This window comes from Eschscholzia californica, unplaced genomic scaffold (genome assembly GCF_041429995.1).
Source record: "Eschscholzia californica isolate CP2 unplaced genomic scaffold, dmEscCali1.0.p SCAF_1, whole genome shotgun sequence".
Lineage (NCBI taxonomy): Eukaryota > Viridiplantae > Streptophyta > Magnoliopsida > Ranunculales > Papaveraceae > Eschscholzia > Eschscholzia californica.
This window is the reverse complement of record NW_028238198.1, coordinates 28894838-28915834: the sequence shown is the minus strand read 5'-3', so window position 1 is coordinate 28915834 and position 20997 is coordinate 28894838. Positions and strand designations below refer to the sequence as shown.

At 34.6% G+C, this 20997-nt stretch overlaps 4 protein-coding genes across 5 annotated transcripts; 3 read left to right on the top strand and 1 right to left on the bottom strand.

The window, feature by feature from the left end:
- The first annotated feature begins 6490 nt into the window (after positions 1 to 6490).
- Positions 6491 to 9543, top strand: LOC147565818 (uncharacterized). Its single transcript, XM_086652307.1, has 7 exons — positions 6491 to 6615; positions 6720 to 6739; positions 7516 to 7629; positions 7779 to 7878; positions 7966 to 8115; positions 8852 to 8921; positions 9019 to 9543. The coding sequence occupies exons 1-7, from the start codon at positions 6613 to 6615 to the stop codon at positions 9324 to 9326; spliced, it is 765 nt and encodes a 254-aa protein (XP_086508433.1). The 5' UTR covers positions 6491 to 6612; the 3' UTR covers positions 9327 to 9543.
- A 1533-nt stretch (positions 9544 to 11076) lies between these two features.
- Positions 11077 to 14857, top strand: AKRP (ankyrin repeat protein). Its single transcript, XM_086652302.1, has 7 exons — positions 11077 to 11965; positions 12276 to 12352; positions 13072 to 13170; positions 13334 to 13432; positions 14129 to 14227; positions 14322 to 14420; positions 14528 to 14857. The coding sequence occupies exons 1-7, from the start codon at positions 11230 to 11232 to the stop codon at positions 14636 to 14638; spliced, it is 1320 nt and encodes a 439-aa protein (XP_086508428.1). The 5' UTR covers positions 11077 to 11229; the 3' UTR covers positions 14639 to 14857.
- Positions 14858 to 15431: 574 nt separating this feature from the next.
- On the top strand, positions 15432 to 17724 carry LOC147565816 (Ubiquitin-like superfamily protein). Its single transcript, XM_086652306.1, has 5 exons — positions 15432 to 15748; positions 15881 to 15986; positions 16109 to 16208; positions 16602 to 16704; positions 17074 to 17724. Exons 1-4 carry the CDS (start codon positions 15532 to 15534, stop codon positions 16695 to 16697), a joined length of 519 nt encoding a protein of 172 aa, XP_086508432.1. The 5' UTR covers positions 15432 to 15531; the 3' UTR covers positions 16698 to 16704; positions 17074 to 17724.
- Positions 17725 to 17770: 46 nt separating this feature from the next.
- On the bottom strand, positions 17771 to 20545 carry LOC147565815 (high mobility group B protein 9-like). 2 transcript variants are annotated; one of them, XM_086652305.1, is made up of 6 exons: positions 20228 to 20545; positions 19714 to 19792; positions 19455 to 19617; positions 19204 to 19326; positions 18372 to 18784; positions 17771 to 18075 (listed from the first exon to the last, which is right to left on the bottom strand). In XM_086652305.1, exons 1-6 carry the CDS (start codon positions 20386 to 20388, stop codon positions 17950 to 17952), a joined length of 1065 nt encoding a protein of 354 aa, XP_086508431.1. In that variant the 5' UTR covers positions 20389 to 20545; the 3' UTR covers positions 17771 to 17949. The 2 variants fall into 2 exon arrangements, with proteins under 2 accessions (XP_086508431.1, XP_086508429.1); XM_086652303.1 differs by having other exon boundaries at positions 19201 to 19326; positions 20228 to 20514.
- Positions 20546 to 20997: the final 452 nt, after the last annotated feature.

Genomic DNA, 20997 nt, shown 5'->3' with positions numbered 1-20997 from the left:
AGCCTCATTTAACATCCGATCTTTGAGTTGTGCGTCTATGTTTGCTTTTGATGCCTTGCAATTTATCATTGTCTGTACAATAAACATTCAAGCTTAGCACAGTGAGTTTGCATCATTTCATCTAAAGATTCACATGAACAGTTAACATTTTGATATATTACATGTAAAGTATACATACTTTACAGACACTATAACATGATTTACTACTTATCAGTTATAAAACATGTGAAGTATGCATACTTTATCAAACAATATTATATGATTTACTCCTTAACAAATATGATTTTTGTGAAATATATAGTGCCTTTACATAAAACAATGAAATTTTAACTCAGACTTATCCATAACTCTGCTCCAAGAATGAATACTTCTCCAGCTCCAACCATTACTTCTGAAGATAGATGCTTTGCCCACCAATTTATAATCTGAGCATCTGTCTCGTAATTCATGATTAGTAGGTCCAACTGTCTCCCTCTGATCTCACTCATGATTTGCTTTGTCCAAATAAGTGTTCTGCAGGTCAGTTATTGTTAGTCCAAAAAGATGTAAATTATAATACTCATAAATATAGTATTTCATAAAGCACACATAATGTCAGTTACAAACACAACACTCCTAGTTTAACAACATAACATTGGAATCAAAATAGAACAATTTTAATATGTAAATCACTCATTACGTGTTTTTCCCTCCTTTCTTAAACTCTTCTAGAAGTCCCTTTTCATCATCTTTAACTTGTTTCCATACTTTGCTATTCTTCCAGTTGCATAGTTTTTCGTCAACATCTGATGCTGGTTTCTTCCCCTTATTATCTTCCATAATTTCCACGTTCACGACATCCTTTTTCGACATTGTAGCATTCTTTTTATTAACCTTTTCTTTCATGAATTTTGGATCTGCTTTTTCATTATGCTTCCTTGTTATAGGGATTTCTTCACTCTCTTGATAAGAGAATTTTGCTTCGGTGTTTTAACAACAGCATCTGATTTTAATCCTACTCCCTTTGAAGCTTTTGATTTTGTCCTTGGCTTTTTTACTGTATTTGGTGAAGGCTCTACAAAATCATCATCTTCATCTTTTTGCACATCTTTTTCTGTATAAGATTTGGCAAGTTCTGTTATTCCATCAAAGTCATTTGGATCATTTTCATCAATACCCAATGAAGATGTTGGTGTGCTACTAAAAGCTTTATCTTCAACCTTTTGATACTTGACCATGGCAGTGCATGGTGCATTTTTATCAGTTTCTGCACAAGTAATTAAAATATTTTCAGTTAAATCATGCATACTGTAATATACCTACATTGTAATTTCACAGTAAATATGCATAAATGCACATAAAGTATACATACTTTATATTGTTGAAACATAATAAATTTGTTGAAATTATGCATAATGTTAGTTATGCTATACGAAAATTATAAAAGATATAAAAACATAAACTCTCATCAATGTTATTTCCACCACCATTGTTACACTCACTGTTATCTTGCTTTTCAACACTACTTTCATTTTTCTCATCATTTTTTTCTTCCTTTTTCTCACCATTCATTTCTTCATCACCATCAATTCCATCTTCCAACTCTACTTATTTATCTCCATCATTTCCTTCATCACCATCAATTCCATCTTCCAACTCTACTTCTTTATCTCCATCATTTCCTTCATCACCATCATTAATATCTCCACTAACATCATTAACTTCATCTACAGAAACCTCCGCATCAACCTTTTCCTTCAATTTAAGTTGTTCTTTCAACTCAGCTATTTCTTTTCTCAGCATTTCTATTTCAACATCTTTACTCTTCATTCCACTTTTTAGAGATTTTATCATCTCCAACATATTAATATTTTCATCCATTGTTAATTCAAGATCAACCTTTTGAGTAAATTTCAGCAAACCTTGCTCTTCGTCACTATCTTCTTCCTAAACAGTAAGACTTACCTGCATTATAAGTATACATAATTAAGGATAAAATACATATACATCATGGTACAATCAGAAACAAATCAACAACAATTATGATTAATTTTATATAAAGTGTACATAATTTATGATAAACATAAACAATTATTTTAAAATTATACCTTTTCTGATTCTAGTCCAGCAATATCATTCTCCATTCCATTAATGAATTCATCAACAGACCACCTCAAGAACCTTGGATGTTTTGTTGCATTCGAAGGATTCTTCTGGTACAGTGATGTGTGCATGCACACCCAGAACTATAAAAAAAAAAAATTTAACAATATACATTATTCAACTAACATAATGTAGAATGGATCATAAATTATATTTACTTTATGCTACAATCAGAAATAACTCAATTAAAGTGTACAAACTTACAGGTAAAAGTATCAAGCAACCAGATGCTTTGGTTGGGTCTTCAGAATGCTTGTCAATAGATTCCATTATGTAAGAGTGTATGGCTCTTGGCCATGACACCCTGTTGATTGCCCTTCTCGACTGGATGTTCTTATAAATGCTTGGTGACATAGTGAAACCCGCCGAAGTTGCAAAGAGGAAGCTGGCTGCTAACAACATGATTAAAAGACAAACAAATTCGATTGCTGGTTCATGGTTTCTAATACACCTTTGAAGTGTCAACCACAACACTTGAAAGCCCCTTGTGCTCGTTACTTGTTTTTTTATTGGTTCCTCGAAATACTTCATCAGAAACGCACATTTGAATGGATCTTGTTCATTGATCTTGGGAAAAGCCTCATATTCCGCCCCCTCCATTGGCATGTCAAGCAACAGGGAAACATCTTCTGGTTTGAATTCCATTTCAATCCCACCAATGACAAATTTCTTTGTCGATTTTTTATATCGACAAAGAATGTCCAGTATTGCACTTATTGGACGGTTGTTATAGTTTTCCCTAAGAATGAGCCCCTCTGCCATTGAATCAAATATCCTAAAGAACGGAGTATGACTTATTTCTTCCTTCATTTCCTCCGTCATGTAATGTCGGTGGCTTGTTATCAATTCAATTGGTTTGCTCAAGATATACCTAAATGGGTTGCAGGTCTTCCCATCAGGAATTATCTTCTTCTCACCAATTATATCAACAGTTCGACAAGTTTTTTCTTTTGTTTTCCCTTGCTTGGTGGCTGAGCTTGGTCTGACCTGTAATGTAAACTATTATTAGATTATGCTTGGTGGCTAAGCTCCGTCATGTAATGTCGGTGGCTTGTTATCAATCCAATTGGTTTTCTCAAGATATACCTAAATGGATTGCAGGTCTTCCCATCAGGAATTATCTTCTTCTCACCAATTATATCAACAGTTCGACAAGTGTTTTCTTTTGTTTTCCCTTGCTTGGTGGCTGAGCTTGGTCTGACCTGTAATGTAAACTATAATTTAGAATACAACTTTACCACATCAGAATATAAATGTTGCATAAAGTATAAACACTTAGATATAAATTATATATAATTATAATTAGATTATGCATATTTTATCATAAATTACACAAATTTTCAAACATTTTATATAAAGACTCATACATATTACTTCATTGACAGAGATTGCTTTTGTAAACCTGGTTCATTGGCAGAGCTTCCTTTGATTTTAGATTTTTTAGCAGAAACATTTTCTCCCTCTACTGCTTTTCTTTTTAGAGGACTTTTCCTCACTAGAGTAGAATATTTTGATGCTTTTGGAGTTGATTTAGATTTTGGTGCCATTTAAATTTTCTGCACAAAGAAAAAAAATACCTTACATACTTTCAAAACCCTAGAAATAACTTTTTTCATAAATTACGAATAATTTATACATAATTACCACCAAAATATGTAACAATATGAAACCTAAACACAAAAAAAACAAATCAAAACCCTTTAAACACAAAAAATCTTCACAAAATCGCAAAAATACAGAAGCAAACCCTAAAAACAAAGAATCATATATTTACTAAACAATATCAAAACTAATATAGATTTCTTACATGACAGTATGTATAATTAATAAAACAAATCCCAAAAATTAAGTTTGAAGATGAAGTTTTAAACATTAAAAACTAAATCAGAACATAAAAAACCCTAAAAATGACCCAAAACTCTTACCAAAACGTTGCAACAAACTTCTTTACAATGAAAAATAACCATGCAAGCTCAGATTTAAATACACTTTTCACCTGAAAGTAACGATGGTTCGAAATCCAAACGATTCGAGAAAAACCTTTTTGCATTTTAATGAAAAGTAATACCTTTTCTACTGAATCAAAATCTTGAAAGATAATGAAGGTTGAAGAAGAACCTCGATTTGTTACCTTCTGGAAGATGGCGATTCGAAAATTTGGTTAGGGTTTTGGAACAACTCGATTTGGGAAATTTTAGATTTTTTCCTAAACGTACAAAGGATGTGAGAGAAAGTCTAGGAAGAGAAATAAATGGAAACTCTGATTAAATCCCAAAATCACGCGCACTTTAACCGTTACAAATTTCGCTCGGGCCCCACATTTCAAAATCCCCTTAAATGGTTTTGGGACACAAATGGAAATCTAATATAGATGGTAAGGGTTTTTGACAAAAGAGTAAAAGGACTAAAAATTCATATTTTGACAAGATTGGACCCTAAACCCTTTTGAAATTTAAAATTGTCCAAAAGGCTAGAGGTTCAAATGTGCTATGGAAGTTTAGTATCGCTCTCATAATCTTGTTGGTAAATTTTTCAAAGTTTTGCGTTCCAATTGTTTGTCTTATGTGGAAATATTATATTGAATGATTTGGCCTAAGGTAATTATTCGTAGTATCACCAATTTTACGATTGTAAATCGTGTATTCTTGCTTATCTCACTTGAAAACTCATCATTTCATTTCAAATCGATGTAAAATTATGAAAAGTGTCTCAGTTAGCAAACTCATTGTTTAAATAAATTACAAATTATCAAGAGCAAAAATACGTCATACTAAGCAAAAAATAATTATTTAAAATAAAAATGTTAAACTAACTATCATACTTTATTTCAAAGTTAAATATAATATATGGTCTAAATGATTCCAAGTTCTCGTTGAACTTCAAGAAATTGCCTCCTATTTTACTTTAGTCTCCCCTAAACATTAATTCTGAATTCGCCACTGCTGTTATTACTCCAACCATGGATTGTTGGCTAGTCAGTTACCCGCCATGCATATTTCAGTTAATTTTGGTTTGCCCTTAACTAATTATTTATGCTTATTAGAGAGAATAATTAGGTTCAATTGTGCCTTAAAATTAAATGGACTTGTGATACAAAATGGACTCGTCCGTTTTTCTCAACAAAATATTTTGTCAACTATGTACTCTTTATTTTCTGTTATGAAACCATTCAGTTCTCTCTCGACCGGCCGGATTTTGACAAAATTTATATATTTAAACACTAACTTTTAGGTAGGTGATTTGGGAATATAAAAAAATTGTCGAGAGTATAAAATTTTGGGTGAAAACAAAAAAAAGTTGAAATATTTTGTTTCCTCCAAACACTTCAACTTCTTCTTTCTCAATTAAAATTCCGGCGACTCTCACGATATTCCGGCGACATTCATCATTAACGCCGACCACCACCAAGTTCCTATCTTCTTTTCTTTTTCTTCTTCTTCTTCTTTTTCTCTCTCTCTCTCTTTTCTCTTCATTCTCTCTCTCCGCCCAAGAATCAGCCGGCGGCTCTGCCAACAACAAGAGAGGGTGTGTTTGGCTAAATTTTGTTTTTGTTTTTTACCCTTTAAAATTTTAAACTCCAGGTAGTTTTCTTATTTCTCCAAATAACCCACCTATCTTTCAAACAAGATATTTATATTTTTTTTACCGTTTTCTACGTATACAAACATTTATTTGTAGGATTTCTATATTTTTTTTGGAAGTCGACTACGATCTACGTATGTCGTTACATTTGGCACTTGATACATCATAGATGTGATAAGCTCGATAACCGCCCACTCAAACACTAACAGAACCGGGCCTATAGCCCAACAAGACATGGCCTAAAGCCCAACAACATTATTTACACCCTAATAACCCCAATTCAAATAACCAAAGATTCCACCTTCTCTGGGATTCGAACCTGGGACCTCCAGAGATTTCTGGAGTTTATGTCAACACCTTGGAACCACTTGGGCTACCAACTGTTGACTATAGGATTTCTATTTTCGTTATATGTTATTAAGTAAAAATTTCAACTCCACAAATGATTTTTTTTTTGTAAACAAAAATGTTACAATAATTTTACAAATGTGTTGCAAAAGTTCTTTTTTCAAATAGATTTTTGCAGCAAGGGCAGCCCGGGCAAAAAAGAGCCATAACAGATACTTTGGGTTCCTAAGCCAAGGAAGAACCCAAAATTATTCTACAAACACCCTGCACAATATGGAAAGGAAGAAGTTTTGTAAGGCCCAAAAATTACCCATAGGACACCACAAGTGGGCTTTTCTCCTTCCTAAAGTGGTTCTATTACCCTACCCAGTACGGAAACCCGAAATCGATATGTTTGACCCGAATGTCAATTGCAAATAACCCGCCCTTCATAAAACTTCAATAATAATCTGTTCTTGGTCTCAACGAAACCCTAATCACCATCGTTCTCTTGTTCCGACTCTTCTTCTCGTCGTGGTTTAGGTTTCTATACATTCGATCATGGTTAGTTTTTATCGTTTCTATACTTCTTATGCCTATTTGTTTCTCTCTCTTTCTCCTTGCACTGAACTCTTCAATTTGTTTGATTCTCTTCTGGTTTTTTGCAGGCCGATTCCCCTCGTAGGAGGTAATCCCCAAATATCTATAATACCTTGATCTTGTTCTGTTTAAATTGCCAATTCCTATACTTTTAAGTCACTAGAGTTGGGAGTTTGAAGCATTTCGATTTTTAGGGTTTTGCTTCAAAATAATTGAACATATTCATTGTAATCTGACTAATCCCTCGCATATGCATACATCAAGTTCCAGTTTTTATACATCAAGTTCCAGTTTTTCATAAATCTTACCTATTCATGCTTCAGTTTACCTGGTATTTTAAATCGAACCCATTTTAAATACCTAACTAAATAAATACATATAATTTGGTCTGATATAAAGAACCCCTTACCTCTCAATTTCGTCAAAATTTTTAAGTTGTTCCATTTTTCGTGTTTGGTCCTCTGTGCTTTGAAGACAATCTGAAATTCTTCTTTATTGTCTAAAAATGGTGTATAGAGTTAGTAATACCTGCGGGAATTGTCCAATTTGTGTTTAATCTTCATGGAAAGATTGTATATAGAATAGCCGAAATTGTAAATGTTGATTGTCGATAAAAATTGTCATATACTTTTCTGCTATGAAATAGTGAAGGTTATGCTTGGAAGTTGAAGAATTATTTCCAGGCTTGTTTATGTGCTGATTTTTACTAGGAACATTCCTTAGCTTCATATTTGTTCAATTAAGCTTTTGAGCTTTCTTTGATTAGGACTATCCGTGCTCTATGCCTGTTTGATTCCCTCAAGTAACAACTCTTTTCAGCTCCATATGATATTTCTAAGTATACCTGTCTGGACTTATCATCAGGTACTCTCGATCTCCTTCACCTAGAGCACGTTCGAGGTCCGCATCAAGGGAGGTAGTAAGATCCAGGTCTAGATCAAGGGAGCGGTCTAGATCCCGGTCAAGAAGTCGTGGCAGGTTTGTTCACCTTTCCGCTAGCTACTTATTTTCTTTATTGCTTTCTTCCATTTTTGGATAAGCAAACATGTGACTAGTCTCCAAACCTAAGTGTGTATATGTGTGGGGAAGAATTTGTTAAATGATATCTTTTGAGTCTCGGGTGCCAGGGAAGATGCTGTGAATCCTGGTGACACACTCTATGTCACTGGCCTGTCTAGTAGGGTTACAGAAAGGGACCTTGAGGCTCATTTCGCGAAGGAAGGAAAGGTGAGCTTGTTCGGCAACGTCTTAATATATATATGCTTTTAGGTATATGATTCCCTATTTTCAAGGAGGTTCCTTTTTTTTTCCTAGGTAGCGTCATGCCGTCTGGTTACTGAACCCCGCACTCAAGTTTCTAGAGGTTTTGCTTTCGTGACCATGGAAAACTTTGAGGATGCTGAGCGCTGCGTCAAGTACCTCAATAAGTCAGTTTTAGAAGGTCGGCACATAACTGTGGAGAAGGTAAATCTACTGGCATTCCAGAAGTGATGAAAATGATGTGTTATTTAGCTAGTAAATCTTTCTTTTAACTTGGAGGTTCTTGGTTATATTCAGAAGAAATTGCGTCAGCTATATTGGCAAAATTCAAAGATGATGAGTTCACCCAGCTCAACTTAAGTTACACTGCTTAAGCAATGCCAAGCTCATGCATCTGATCAACTAGATATAGCAAAATTTATCCAACAACTAAACTTCAACATTGATCTTCAACTCTATCAACTAATCAACGTTCATCTTCAACTCTTTCAAGTTTCAACTAATCAACGGACAGTACCAACAACTCTCTAATCGAGCTTTTGTGGTATCTGACACCTAGTTTTCATTTCATGTGGTACTACTATTACTATTACTACTAATAATAATCTGTGACTAGATTTTTTCGTCTTTTGTCGGAATGATTTTGTGACTAGCTATTACTGATTCTAAAGACTGTCACATGGTCTATGGGGTTACGGTTAATTATCTTTACTACTTGTTTCTTCTTCTTGTGTTTTCTCAGCTCATATTAATGCTGTGGTATAACTTCGTATCCTATTCCGTTGTACTGATACATATGTGTGTGGATATATATATATATATATATATATATATATATATATATATATATATATATATATGATAGATATGTATACTTTGCTGGTCTGAAGTTTATTGGGTAAAAACATCTATACAATTACGGTTTATTCTCACCTTTCAGTCAAGGAGGAAACGCCCTAGAACGCCTACACCCGGTAACTATCTAGGAGCCAAAAGCATCAGAGAATCCGGTAAGTGTTCAACATTTGGTATCTCTTATCATTTCTTCATTTAACCCAATCTCAAATTTTTAACTAGGTCTTCATCAATAACCCATTGTGATTGCAGGTTATCGTGGCGATCGTGGTAGGTATCGTGGTGGTTATGAGCGTGGTGGCTATGACCGTGGGGGCTATGACCGCGGTGGCTATGACCGTGGTGGCTATGACCGTGGTGGCTATGACCATGGTGGCTATGATCGTGATGACCGTTATCGTAGGTCTCCTAGGCGCTCACCTTATCGAGGAGGTCGTGACTATTCTCCACGAAGATCACCATATGGTGGTGGTCGGTCTAGAAGAGAAAGATCTAGGTCACCTATATACGATAGTCCAGGACGGAATTATGGGCGTCACCATAACGTCTATGCAAGGTAAAATTGCCCTTTAGGAGTCTAAAGTCTATGTAGTTTGTGGCACAACTGTTGCAGTTCATTTTGTATAAGTGATAACTGCCTTATTCTGCTCGAAACTTCTTTTTTATATCTGAACCAAGTTAAAGCTTTTCGTACTCTTATCGTGTAATGGGATATAATGGAATGTTTTAACAGCTTACTATATGGTTGCTATATAAATACTGGGATTGGTTTTTGAATTTCTTTTCTCTTATCGTCCTTTAAATTTTATGTGGCTTACACGGAGTTTTCTGTTCTTTTCATCTACATTCTTAAATTTGACCCAGTAAGACAAGTCAGACAATGGAAACTATCGTTGTGTGTATGAAGTTTATGAGTGTTCAGTTAAAACTACAGTCTTCGTTTGGATGGAATTGATGAATGAATATATATCAGGTTTTATTTTTCTGTCAACGAGGTTGAATACTAAATCCATATTAGCTGCTGTAAAAACTATGGGCAAGTAATTTTAGGTTGAGGCAATCGATTGAAGGATCCACAATGAGAAGCATACTCCATCTACCACCTGACCTTCTCCAACGAACACCACCACATGTATCTTCTCTATCACCTCCTCTTCATCTTTATCACCACCAAACATCATGTGGTGGTTATCCGTGAAAAAGAGGGGATGATTTGATACCAATGAAGATGAAGAAGGGGATGATTTGTTGTTGCTTATGAAGATGGAAAGGGAAGATGACCAAGATGAATACAATGGTGGTGCTGGTAGCTAGAGACGGTGGTTATCCGTGAAAATGAATGGTCGCCGGTAAAAATGTAGAAAAGGAAAAGAAGAGTTTTTCTTTTGTTGAAAAAGAAAGAGTTAAATAATAAGTTTTAGATTGTTGAATTTGGTTAGCCTCAAATGAAATTACTTGCACCAAATTTGTTTGGTCATGCTGCACAATACTATTATTAGCGAGGGTATAATCCGCCCATTGACAGTTTTTAATCTCAACTCTTAAGATAATTTCGCGAGGTGTAATCTTAGTAATTGCAGATAAGTTTGGGGAGTATAATTTCTGCCCTTGGAGATAAGTTTGGGAGATATAATTGCAACTCTTGAGATTAAATTTTCAAGGTGTAATCTTAACCATTGAAGAAGAAGATATATTCTACGAAAGATATCCTCTGCTCTTATTATATAGAGATATGTTGTACGAAATTCGATTTTTATCTGCTTTGTTTGTACGTAAAGATGCAATGTTTACTGAAAGACCCATCTGTTGTACTGAGAAGTTAGGTGACAACTCTAAAGAACTGAAGCTAAATTTGAGGGATGGTTCCGTTAAGAGTTGGGTATGATTCATGAACAAAAAGAGAAAAGAATTGTTCAATTCAACACTGACCATCATAAACATCCAAAAAATGTTGTGTGAAACTGAAACCATAAACCATATTGTTAATAAAACTTCTAACAGAAACCTAACTATTACGTAGAAACAGTTTTAGTTTATTTTCTCTCAGTAGGCATTATATGTTTGTAACGTACTTCTATCATTATCAAGATTTTATCATACGAACGTGTCTATATTGTCGATAATGAATTATCAAATTTACCCTGTATCGAAGTATTCGATAAAAGGACAAGTAAACCTAGAATAAATTGGGTTTATTTGACAAGCTTTATATTTTATCGATACACGAGGGTATAAGCCGTGCTTAGTGGGCACTGATTGTTCTATAATATTAACTTTTGGAGATAAGTTTGGGAGACTAATTTTACGCATGGAAGAGGAGGGCATATTCTTGTTGGGATTAACTCCTTACTTGGACTTGGCTTATCAAGGACAGAGCTACATCTACATCCAAACACATCTTATAGCACCATCCTCTACTGGTTAGCACAAAGTCGATAAGCTATTGCGACTTCCACCGTAGCTATGCCACCACCAGCATCTCTCCTTAAACCCCAAACCCACATCTTCTCTTTCTTCCCCACTTCTCCATTTTCTCTCTCTAATCTTAATTCCCATTTTTCAATCCAAACCCTCACACCCATCAGAAAAAAACCCACTTCTCTTTCTCTCTCTATCTCTACCAATTCTTTCTATCAGTACCCACAGACCCAACACCAGGATGACGAAGAAGAAGATCATGTCATTGGAGACTGTCTTGTCTTTGAAGAAGGAATCTTTGAAGACCCATACCTCAAAGAAGATGAATTTGAATATCAAGAACCCAGTAAGAAAAATAAATTAGATTCATTAATCAAACCTGAAGATTTAGTCCCTGAAAAATGGAAAGAAGTACAAGCTGAAATCAATTTTACTAAGAAGGAAAGAAGACAAATTGCTCATAAAATAGAGTATGGTAGTAAAATTGAGAAGAAAAATAAAGGTATTCCTGTGATGAATACTCAAGAATATTTGTCTTATAGAGAACATAAATTGGCTCAGTTGAATCCAGTAGTTCTTGATAACCCTAGTTTTGATTATAAGGAGGAGGAGGAGAAGGTGGTTAGTGAGAGGAAGAATGAGGTGACTAGTTCTTCTAGTACTAGGGTTGCTCCTAGAAATCCTAGAAAGGCAGTTTATCAGGGAACTTTGGCTGATATTTCAGACTTTTTCAAAAGTAGTGATTATGTACCTGGAGAAAACTCAGACAACAAATCTGATGGTAATTCTTTTTCTTTGATGCAATTTGCAGAAATCATTTCTTTTATCTGTTTATGAATTCATTATTTATGTTTACTAAAAAAACCATGAGAAATTTGTAGAATTATTTGGACAAATTGATTATGATGGCATTCTAAATAAGACATTTTTTTGTTGTGGAAGGATGAATGATTTTTCGAAGAGGTGAAGAAATCATTATCTCTTTCTTTGTTTGTTTCATGGAGCATATGTTAACCTAGGGAAGTTTCATGCTTTATATGATATTAAACATGAGTGACTGAAATATGGTTATCGTGTGCGTAAATGAATAGGTCCTCGTAAATTGTTCACGAAGGAGGAAAAAGTTCTCATGAATAAGCGTATACCGAATCTAGTTGATGCCACCTCTGTAAGTTTTCTTATTGGGTTTTTGTGTTCTTTTACTTCTACTTTTGATATATGGTTACTGGGTTTTGGTTCTTTGCTGCAATGGAGGTCCCAAATGAAAACCTATTAAGATACGAAGATGAAATCTTATAGGCTAGTATGAGCGGCATGTTTCGGTTGTTTTAGTAGAAGAGTGAGAGCCATACCTTGACGAAAAATGCATATGCTTAAGTTGTAGTGTTAACATGTAACTGTATTTTGACCTTGTGACCTAATATATATGCACCTGTAAGTATAAGGCAGCTCCATGTAGGTGAAAAGGTTTTAGTTGAAGGAAGTAGTATGATATTTTAGCTGTTATTCTAAATTTAGGATGTGCTAGTTGACCTTTTATTGAGGAAATGAGAAATTTTCTTTAATACTTTATGTTCCATGTGTTCGATAAATTTGTATTGAAAGAATCTTCTTTCCTCAATTACAAGATTTCTCCCAAAATAAAGAAAACTGAGATTCCACTACCCCTTGTGAATAAAAACTTTTCATTCAACTGTGATTCAAATTACAATCAAACACAACATTAGTGGTCGACAAGACAAAGGTTGGGCTAGTAAGGTCGTGTATTGCTTTCCATAAAGTTGGGTTCCTCTCTATTTTCAGTTTGATGATTAACTATTTCTTGTATTTCTGATGTGACTTTGAACAACTTTTATCCATCATCTTCCTCTGGCAAAATCATTTTAGGGAAAGTGGCTACCGCTACACACTCTTGCTGCTTCAGGAGAATTCTACCTTGTAGATGCTCTGTTAAAACATGATATTGACATCAACGCTGCTGACAAGGTATAATCAGATTGATATTTCACCATTGCAGGGTTTCTCAATTATTTTTGGGATCGATAGGAGGCTCATTCATTAATCTCTTATTACTAAAGGTAGCTATCCAGAATGATCAACACGTAGTCTCGTATTAAGTTGTCACTTGTGTTTTTCATTTTCTTTCCAGGATGGTTTGACTGCACTTCACAAAGCAATACTGTGCAAAAAGCAGGCCGTTACCAACTATCTTTTGAGAGAATCAGCAAATCCTTTTGTTCGAGACAAAGTGAGTACAGGCATTAGTAGTTTTTTTTTTTTCTCAGACCTGTTATCTGATTGCATTGATTTGTCTTCTTCCTTTCTTGAAGTATTTTAAATTCAACAATATTCACGTACTAGTTTTTTATTAGTTCTTCAACCCATTTTAGTACTGTTTTACCTTTTGAAGTGATTCTTGAAAAATGATTTCTTCTAAACTAATATTTATTTCAGAAGCCTATAATTGTAGTCTAATGGGTTTGTAGGGGGGTAATCTCGCTATAATATTAACCTAGATATGTCTAAATAGTAAATATCATTGACCCACTACTTGTCTTCCTTCTTTACCACCTCAACATTCCGTACGATTGGTAGGATGATCCCAAGGGTCAAGTAGGGGGTTAATCTAGCTTACGATTAACCGAGGTATGTCTAAATAAGTAAATATCATGTTATAACTTGTAAGAAAATAGATTAGCTATCTGTATTATGTGGTGGTTAACTGCTCAACACTGGAAGAGGCATATACAAGTAGAAGTCGACTTTTTCTTTTCTTTTATTCTGAAAATTAGTTTCCGTTCAGCTGCAAGAAGGAAAGACTGAGACAAAGTTATTCTGATAGTTATTGGTGGTTTGGCTTGTATTTGGTGATTATATTTAAGTCAAATATGTCGTAAAAAAGCTCTCAATAATTCAATTTTGCACTACTTTCTTTTCCCAACAGGATGGGGCGACCTTGATGCATTATGCCGTTCGAACTGCATCAATTCACACAATCAAGATTCTTCTTTTATATAACGTCGACATAAACCTTGCAGATGATGTATGGTTCAAAGTCTTTCTTATAATATCTTAAGCTCTTGATTTACTTTGGTATCTGTAACGACTTAAAAAACTTGTTGTTTACATGATTGCAGGATGGTTGGACGCCATTGCATCTTGCTGTTCAATCCCGAAGAACGGATTTGGTGAGGCTTTTGCTTATTAAAGGAGCCGATAAGACACTAAAAAATGGGGTAATGACTTAATAGTACTTCATCGACGAATTATATCAATTTGAATACTTCAGAGTGGCATTTATTTATTAAGTATACAAGCTTACGGTTCGAATTTTGGTTTACAGGAAGGATTAACCCCACTTGAGCTATGCCTTTACTCGGGTGGAGACACACGGACATATGAGCTTATCAAGTTATTGAAGCAGTTGCCAAAACCAAATCGTCAGCTTTTATAGTCGCTCATAATTTGTTAGTTCAGTTGAACTTTGTCTTGAGCTGGGCATTGCTGTAAATTTTATGTAGCTGTATCTTCAAACTGGAAGTGTAATTTGTAGTTTATAATATTGATGTTTATTGAGAAGAAATACATCAGGATGAACAAGAAAACTGAAATTCTGTCCCAGTGGTTCTGCTTTCAGGATAGTTTTTCTTATTGAAACTATTAAAGATCTAAATCTACTACTTGTGATGTGCATTTACAGATGGAAATCTGTTTTTTTTTTTAATTGAAATAGCCCGAATGATCTTAAATTCTTAATAGAGGACCAATAATCTCATGGGCGGGGATTAAAATTAGCTCAATGTTGTGTACGACCACAAATGTTACCTACTAAACTGCTCAAGCCAAACTTGAACTAGTCGATGAGGTTAAAAATGCTCAGGTCATAGCCTATTTTACACTTAAAAATTAGATCAAAATAAGAATTTAAATTTTTTCCATTTTCTATGATTTTCACCATTAAACACCAAAATAAAACAAAACCTCAAGAAGTCGTATATAATCTTGAATAAAACTTCAAGAACTCGTATATGATCTTGGAGTAAGAGAATAGTTTGATTCAAAATGTTCCTACTAACAATAAAAACTTGAAAGGTTGCCATAAAAAAATGTGGTTATTAATGGAGAAGTTTTTTTTTTGTTGAAGGGATTAATGGAGAAGTTAATAGATGGAGTTGTAGGTTTTGGGAAATGGTAAAGAATCGAGGGATCTTATTTTATTAACAGAGTAGTCAAATCAAATTGACCCAGTCAAAATTAATGTGAGTGTGGTTTGTACAAGTGAAATTCCCTTTCCATAAACCAGCAGCACCCTCCTCTACTTCTTAGATTCATTGAGAGAGAGAGAAGATGGCAAGCGAGGAGGGTAGTGTATTAGGAGGTTACAGTAGCAGCAGTAATGTGAAGAAAGGTAGGTTACAATCAACCCTCTCAGCTCTACTAGACGATCCTATACTCTCCGACGTACCTAAAAAACCTAATCTTTCCGATGTCGACACCTTAATTAACCTAGAACTGGGAAGCGCCATGAGAATCTCCATCCTCAAAATGGACGGAACTTCCTTCGGTACCTAACTAAACCCTCAAAACCCTTGTTTCAATTACACTTATATTCTTCTTCTTCTTCTTCAATTTTTTTTTATTTATGTATGATTATTAACTAATAATGTTTTCTGTAATGGTTTTTTGAGGGGTGAAGATGTTGCTGTCTTGAATTCTGCTACTGTTAAAGATTTGAAACTAGCAATTAAGAAAAAGACTAATGAAATTGAACAATCTCATATGGGTCATCGTCACATTTCATGGTAACCTCCCATTGTATGCCCTAATTGATTGATGATAACTTACTCTCTTATATTCAAGTTCAATTATGTTCTTGTGTGAAGGTCAATTTTAATGGGTGATTTATGCATTCTGTGGTTTGTAGGAGACATGTTTGGGCAAACTTTTGTGTTGCTTACCATAATGAGAAGCTACTTGATGATACTTCTTTGCTTCAAGATTTCGGCATACGTAATAACTCTCAGGTACTTGTGGTTCTTTTTTGGACTACTACTGAATTATTGACATCGAATCAAACACTTAAATTGATAGAAGGTTATAGAAAGACTCCCCACTAAATGGACAAAAAAAGGCGAAATTACGAACGGTTATGTATATGCACCACGAAATCTCTGTCGGGTTTTGGGGAATTCATCTAGTATCATCATATTTTGGCTAGGTTAACCGAAGCTAGTTAGGGATAGATAGCTAATTTTACATGATTTAATTGAAAAGTCGCTATCAGTGACCTTCTAATTCCGATTCCAAAAAAACCCCTTCACTATTCACTAAGATGGTAAAAGAAAAAGAGAACTTGTTTATAGAGCAGCAATTTAGGATGTTTGAAATTGTTGCTAAATTTATGTTTTGTGGTACAGATACATTTTGTTCCCTTTGTTATGTCAAGGGTCTCGAAGAAACACTCACGAAGGAGAAAGCACCGTTTCTTTCATGGACTTAGCAAGCGATTATGACAAAACGGTAATCCTAAACTCCTTGATGTACTAAGTTATAAGATGACTTGTGAGTTTTGACTATTTTATATGGTTGAATCTTGAATGTACAATATGAACACTTCAAATAAAATAATAATTTACGACTAATTTTATTTTCTTATAGAAAGAACAATTGAAATTTGTTTGTAACTTTTGGTGTTCAATGATAAAACCAGTACAACAAAGATGAATTTTGGGTTGAGTTATAAACCGTTATGGACAGTGTGTGGTTCGTAAAGTCGGATGAAATTTTAAACATGAAGAGTTATGTAACATAAACTTTGATCATGTATCTGGATCCCGTATTGACAACGAGGTCTCTGAATGAAAAAAAAAAATCCCACTGGGTGTGCAGATGCTTAACTAGGCAGCGATGAAGATGATCGGCCCCTTTTAGAATTGAAGAAGGAGAAACAACCATGATTTCGATTAGAAGAGTCATATATGGATGCCCACAAACGAGAGGAGAGACGACGATCATTAAAAACTGGTTCTGCTGTCATGATATAAGCCCATGCCGCCTTTTTAAGCAGACGATCCTTGAACTCAATTTCTTCCCAGTTTTGATATTCAGGCGGCGAAGACGATACCAAGTCCTTCAAACTTGTGTATGAATACTCCCTAAAATTACTACTGCTACTACTAATAGTGGTACTTGTTTCAGTGTTTTCTCCTTCTGATGGTGTTAATAGACCGTTTCTGCTGCTGCTGCTGCTACGAGAATTGATGCTGTTGCTTTTAACGAACTCATTCGATGATGTCTTCATATTCGTATATTTGTTCTTCTACTTGAATTCAAAGACAGGAGATGTGATAGATAGGTTTGAAAGGGTATAAATTTTTTTTTTTTTTCAAACTATATTGTAGAGGAATTAGGATTCATATTTAAATTCTGAGACGTTGAAGGTATTTTAAGTTTGGTGGGAAACTTGAATTTGGTTTTAATAGTGATTTCTGTAAATGGGCTTAACAAGTTCATAATGGGCTTTTCCTGTTAATGAAGCCAGACGAAATTGCAAAACCTAATGGAAACGTATATAGGCACCGTAAAATAAGGAAACCATCTCAAAATCTTTATTAGATTCCACAGCAGAACTTCATACAAAAAAGTTTCTAATTATTCCACAAGAAAACACAGAAGATGAAAGAGAGACTTAGAGAGAGAGAGAGAGAGAGGAGAGAGAGAGAGGAGATAGAGGAGAGAGAGAGAGGTTTCCATGGTTAACTCTTTCTAATTGTCAACTAAGTCCATCTTGTAAGTCTCATTGCTGGACTGCAAAACCTTCAAGTTTTCTTTGTATTCCTTCATCTCCCTCTTGTATCTCTCTTTATCCTCCAACCCCTTTTTCTGATAAACCTACAAATTCAAATAAGTCAATCAAAATCAGCAATCTACTCAACCAAGGGTAATAATGTTTGTTTATTCAATAGGGTAGACGTGAAATCTGACACAATGTTTGAATTGACTCCATACAGATTCCAAAATGTTTGTCTTTATCTGACTCGTCTGAATGGTCAATTTCGGTTGATTTTCTTCATATTGATTAAGAGGATTTAGTATAATAAGATTCAATTTGAGACAAAAAGAAAAACATAAACCACCTAACAGAATTTCAAGAAAAATTGATCTTATTCCCACATTTCTATATTTACCTCCTTTTCTTCATCTTCGAGGTTAGTCCAAGAGTGACCTATAATTCTAGTGAAATCCCTTTCATTGTTAGGGCAGAGAATCTTGAGCCTTGAGTGTTTCTCTGCGAAGTAAAAGTTATAACCACTCCTATTAGGTTTAGGGTGTGCCGGGTCTTCGAACCTCGCCTTTTTTGTTCTCCTCTTCCTTCTCTTCCTACTAGTACTAGCAGTACTAGCAACATAATATGGTGGAGGATTTGGGGTAATAGCAACAGTGGTAGATTCAGTTAAAGCCGAAGAAGAAGAAGAAGCAGAAGAAGATGAATGAAACTCTGGTCGACGGAAGACTACTCCTCGAAGAGTTTCTGAACGGAACTTCATAGTAACCAGATAACCATCTTCGAACTTTGCGTCGACAGTTCCAACCACAGTTGCTGCAGTAAATAAGGTCAAATAAAAAAAACCATTATGTTCAAATTTTCAACAATGATTAGTGGTGTTAATTGGGTCAAGCCGGGCGGGATATTAATGAGCAAGGCTTGGTTTAGGGCGCTTACACTGGCCCAGCCTGCTAAGTTGTGCTAAATTAGAACAACAAACTGGGCAGATCTGCCCAACGTAGGCTACAGCATATGTCTAGAGCCAGTCTTATGCAGGCTAGATCCGAGGTAGCCTGGTATCGCCCCTCAGACCCATATAATGTCATAGTTACCTCTTCATACCTCCCTTGATGTGATTTAGAGGTTTTAAGTACACACTATTCAAACTTCTTATTTTGCCGCCAAAAAGGTCAAAGTCAAAATAAAAGTTGACCCAGTCAAGATTAAGAAAAAAGAAACAAGTTTAATACCACCTCCAACTTTGCTATCTGGAAAGCTTTTTGTCTTCTCCTCTGTTTGTATTTGCCTGGAAGAAGATCCAATGAAATAAGAGCTTTCACCTTTGCATGTTGAGCTCTTATTTACAGGCATTGCCACTGCAAGTAAACCCACAGTTTAATTCAATCCAAACAAAACAAAAAACCATTAAAGAATCAAAACCCACCTGTAAATAAATGCAAAATTAAAGAATCAAGAAAGAAAAAGTAGAGAGAGAAAGTATTACCAGTTGGAGTTTTGGATGAAGGATCTTGAAGCTTAAAGTAAGTTTGTTCATATTTATGAAGAAGATTCAAATAATGTTTTTTCAAAACATATGAAGCACTTGTCACAGTTGGTCCAAACCTGAAAACATTTCCAACTTCCCTCCATTTCTTATCTTTCACAACCTGAATTTCACAAAAAAAAAGGTGAAATTTTCAATCTTAAATGGAATTTGAATTCATAACAAAAAACAGAGAATTTGGATAGTTTCAAAATCAAACCTTTAGAAATCCACCCCTTTTAGTAACTTCCACATATAAAGTATGCAAATTCAACTGCTTACCTCCAAATATTGGTACCCTTAAACAACAAACAAAGAATTACATAACCCTAAAATTGGTAACCACCCAAAGAAGAAAATTTAACTAAAAATGTTAAGGAACAAGAAAAAATAGGCAGATTTTGGACAGAAATCTTATGTGACTTGTTGTGCTTCAGATGATTTTGATTCACAGAACTACGAACTAGGGCGAGCCACATAGGATTTCTGCCTAGAGTTCGCCAAATTTAAAAGAGGATACCTAATCCGCCATTTCTTTTTTTTACTTTCTCTCTCTAAAATAGAAGAGAGAAAACAAAATCCATGTCTTTTTCATGGTAAAAAAATGGTTGAAAGAAACATTTATATCTTCGAATTATCTACTTTTTCTAACATTATCTTACTTGAACATAAAAACAGAACCACATATGAAAATACAAAATTAAAGCAAACCCATTAAGGAAAAAAAAGCTTACATAAATCGAGTACCCATTACAGAGTGAAATTGCTTGAGAGTATCCATGAAAAGTGATGGATTCTTAACAATTTCTTCATGAGAAACAATAGGTTTAGGATAAGGCTTATTTTTCTCCACATTCATTACATCTGGGTCAGTTTCTGTTGAAGAAGAAGACATTTTTTCTTGACCCAAGTCAGAGAATAAACCTTTGAAGATGAAAATGAAGAAGGAAAAATGGGTGGGTATTTATAGGGAGGAAGTCATAATATGAGTTATTAAGGAAAAGTTTGAACACAAAGTAGAGAGAGAAAGAAGAGTGGGACATGTGATGTGTAACGGTTATTTAGGGTATAGGCTTTTTATTGAAGTGAGGTTAACACAGGTCAGAAATATTGAAATCATACAGTAAGTGAAAAAATCGAATCATTACGTGTTAAAAGTAGAAAGAAATTACAAATATTTGCCGAACACATGTCAGGAGGAACGTTTTGATAGTAGCAACTTAATTATTATTAATCTTGTCGTATTTACCTAACTTGACGGTTACTTTCTCTAAGTAATTCTTTTTGAATTTTTCCATTTTAACTTGTGCTCGCGAGTCTTCTACAAGTGCAATAAAGTTACCAATGGTATCTATTTAGGACATTTGCCTAAGACCAACTGGTCGATTTCAAATATACTATTATCTACAATATTGGCTTTTTATTGAAGTGAGGTCAACACTAGTCAGAAATATTGAAATCGGAACAATAACTGGAAAAAAATCGAATCATTACATATTAAAGA

Excerpts from the sequence above, each read along its gene's own strand:
- LOC147565816 (XM_086652306.1), top strand. The coding sequence starts at position 15,532 with ATGGCAAGCGAGGAGGGTAGTGTATTAGGAGGTTACAGTAGCAGCAGT. Across the intron at positions 15,749-15,880 it reads AATGGACGGAACTTCCTTCG|ATGTTGCTGTCTTGAATTCT; the intron begins GTACCTAACTAA and ends TGAGGGGTGAAG. Across the intron at positions 15,987-16,108 it reads GGTCATCGTCACATTTCATG|GAGACATGTTTGGGCAAACT; the intron begins GTAACCTCCCAT and ends TGTGGTTTGTAG.
- LOC147565815 (XM_086652303.1), bottom strand. The coding sequence starts at position 20,388 with ATGTCTTCTTCTTCAACAGAAACTGACCCAGATGTAATGAATGTGGAG. Across the intron at positions 19,327-19,454 it reads TTCATCCAAAACTCCAACTG|TGGCAATGCCTGTAAATAAG; the intron begins GTAATACTTTCT and ends GTTTACTTGCAG. Across the intron at positions 18,785-19,200 it reads AGATAGCAAAGTTGGAGGTG|CAACTGTGGTTGGAACTGTC; the intron begins GTATTAAACTTG and ends TATTTACTGCAG.
- LOC147565818 (XM_086652307.1), top strand. Across the intron at positions 6,740-7,515 it reads GCCGATTCCCCTCGTAGGAG|GTACTCTCGATCTCCTTCAC; the intron begins GTAATCCCCAAA and ends ACTTATCATCAG. Across the intron at positions 8,116-8,851 it reads GGCACATAACTGTGGAGAAG|TCAAGGAGGAAACGCCCTAG; the intron begins GTAAATCTACTG and ends CTCACCTTTCAG.
- AKRP (XM_086652302.1), top strand. The coding sequence starts at position 11,230 with ATGCCACCACCAGCATCTCTCCTTAAACCCCAAACCCACATCTTCTCT. Across the intron at positions 11,966-12,275 it reads CTCAGACAACAAATCTGATG|GTCCTCGTAAATTGTTCACG; the intron begins GTAATTCTTTTT and ends GTAAATGAATAG. Across the intron at positions 14,228-14,321 it reads ACATAAACCTTGCAGATGAT|GATGGTTGGACGCCATTGCA; the intron begins GTATGGTTCAAA and ends ACATGATTGCAG.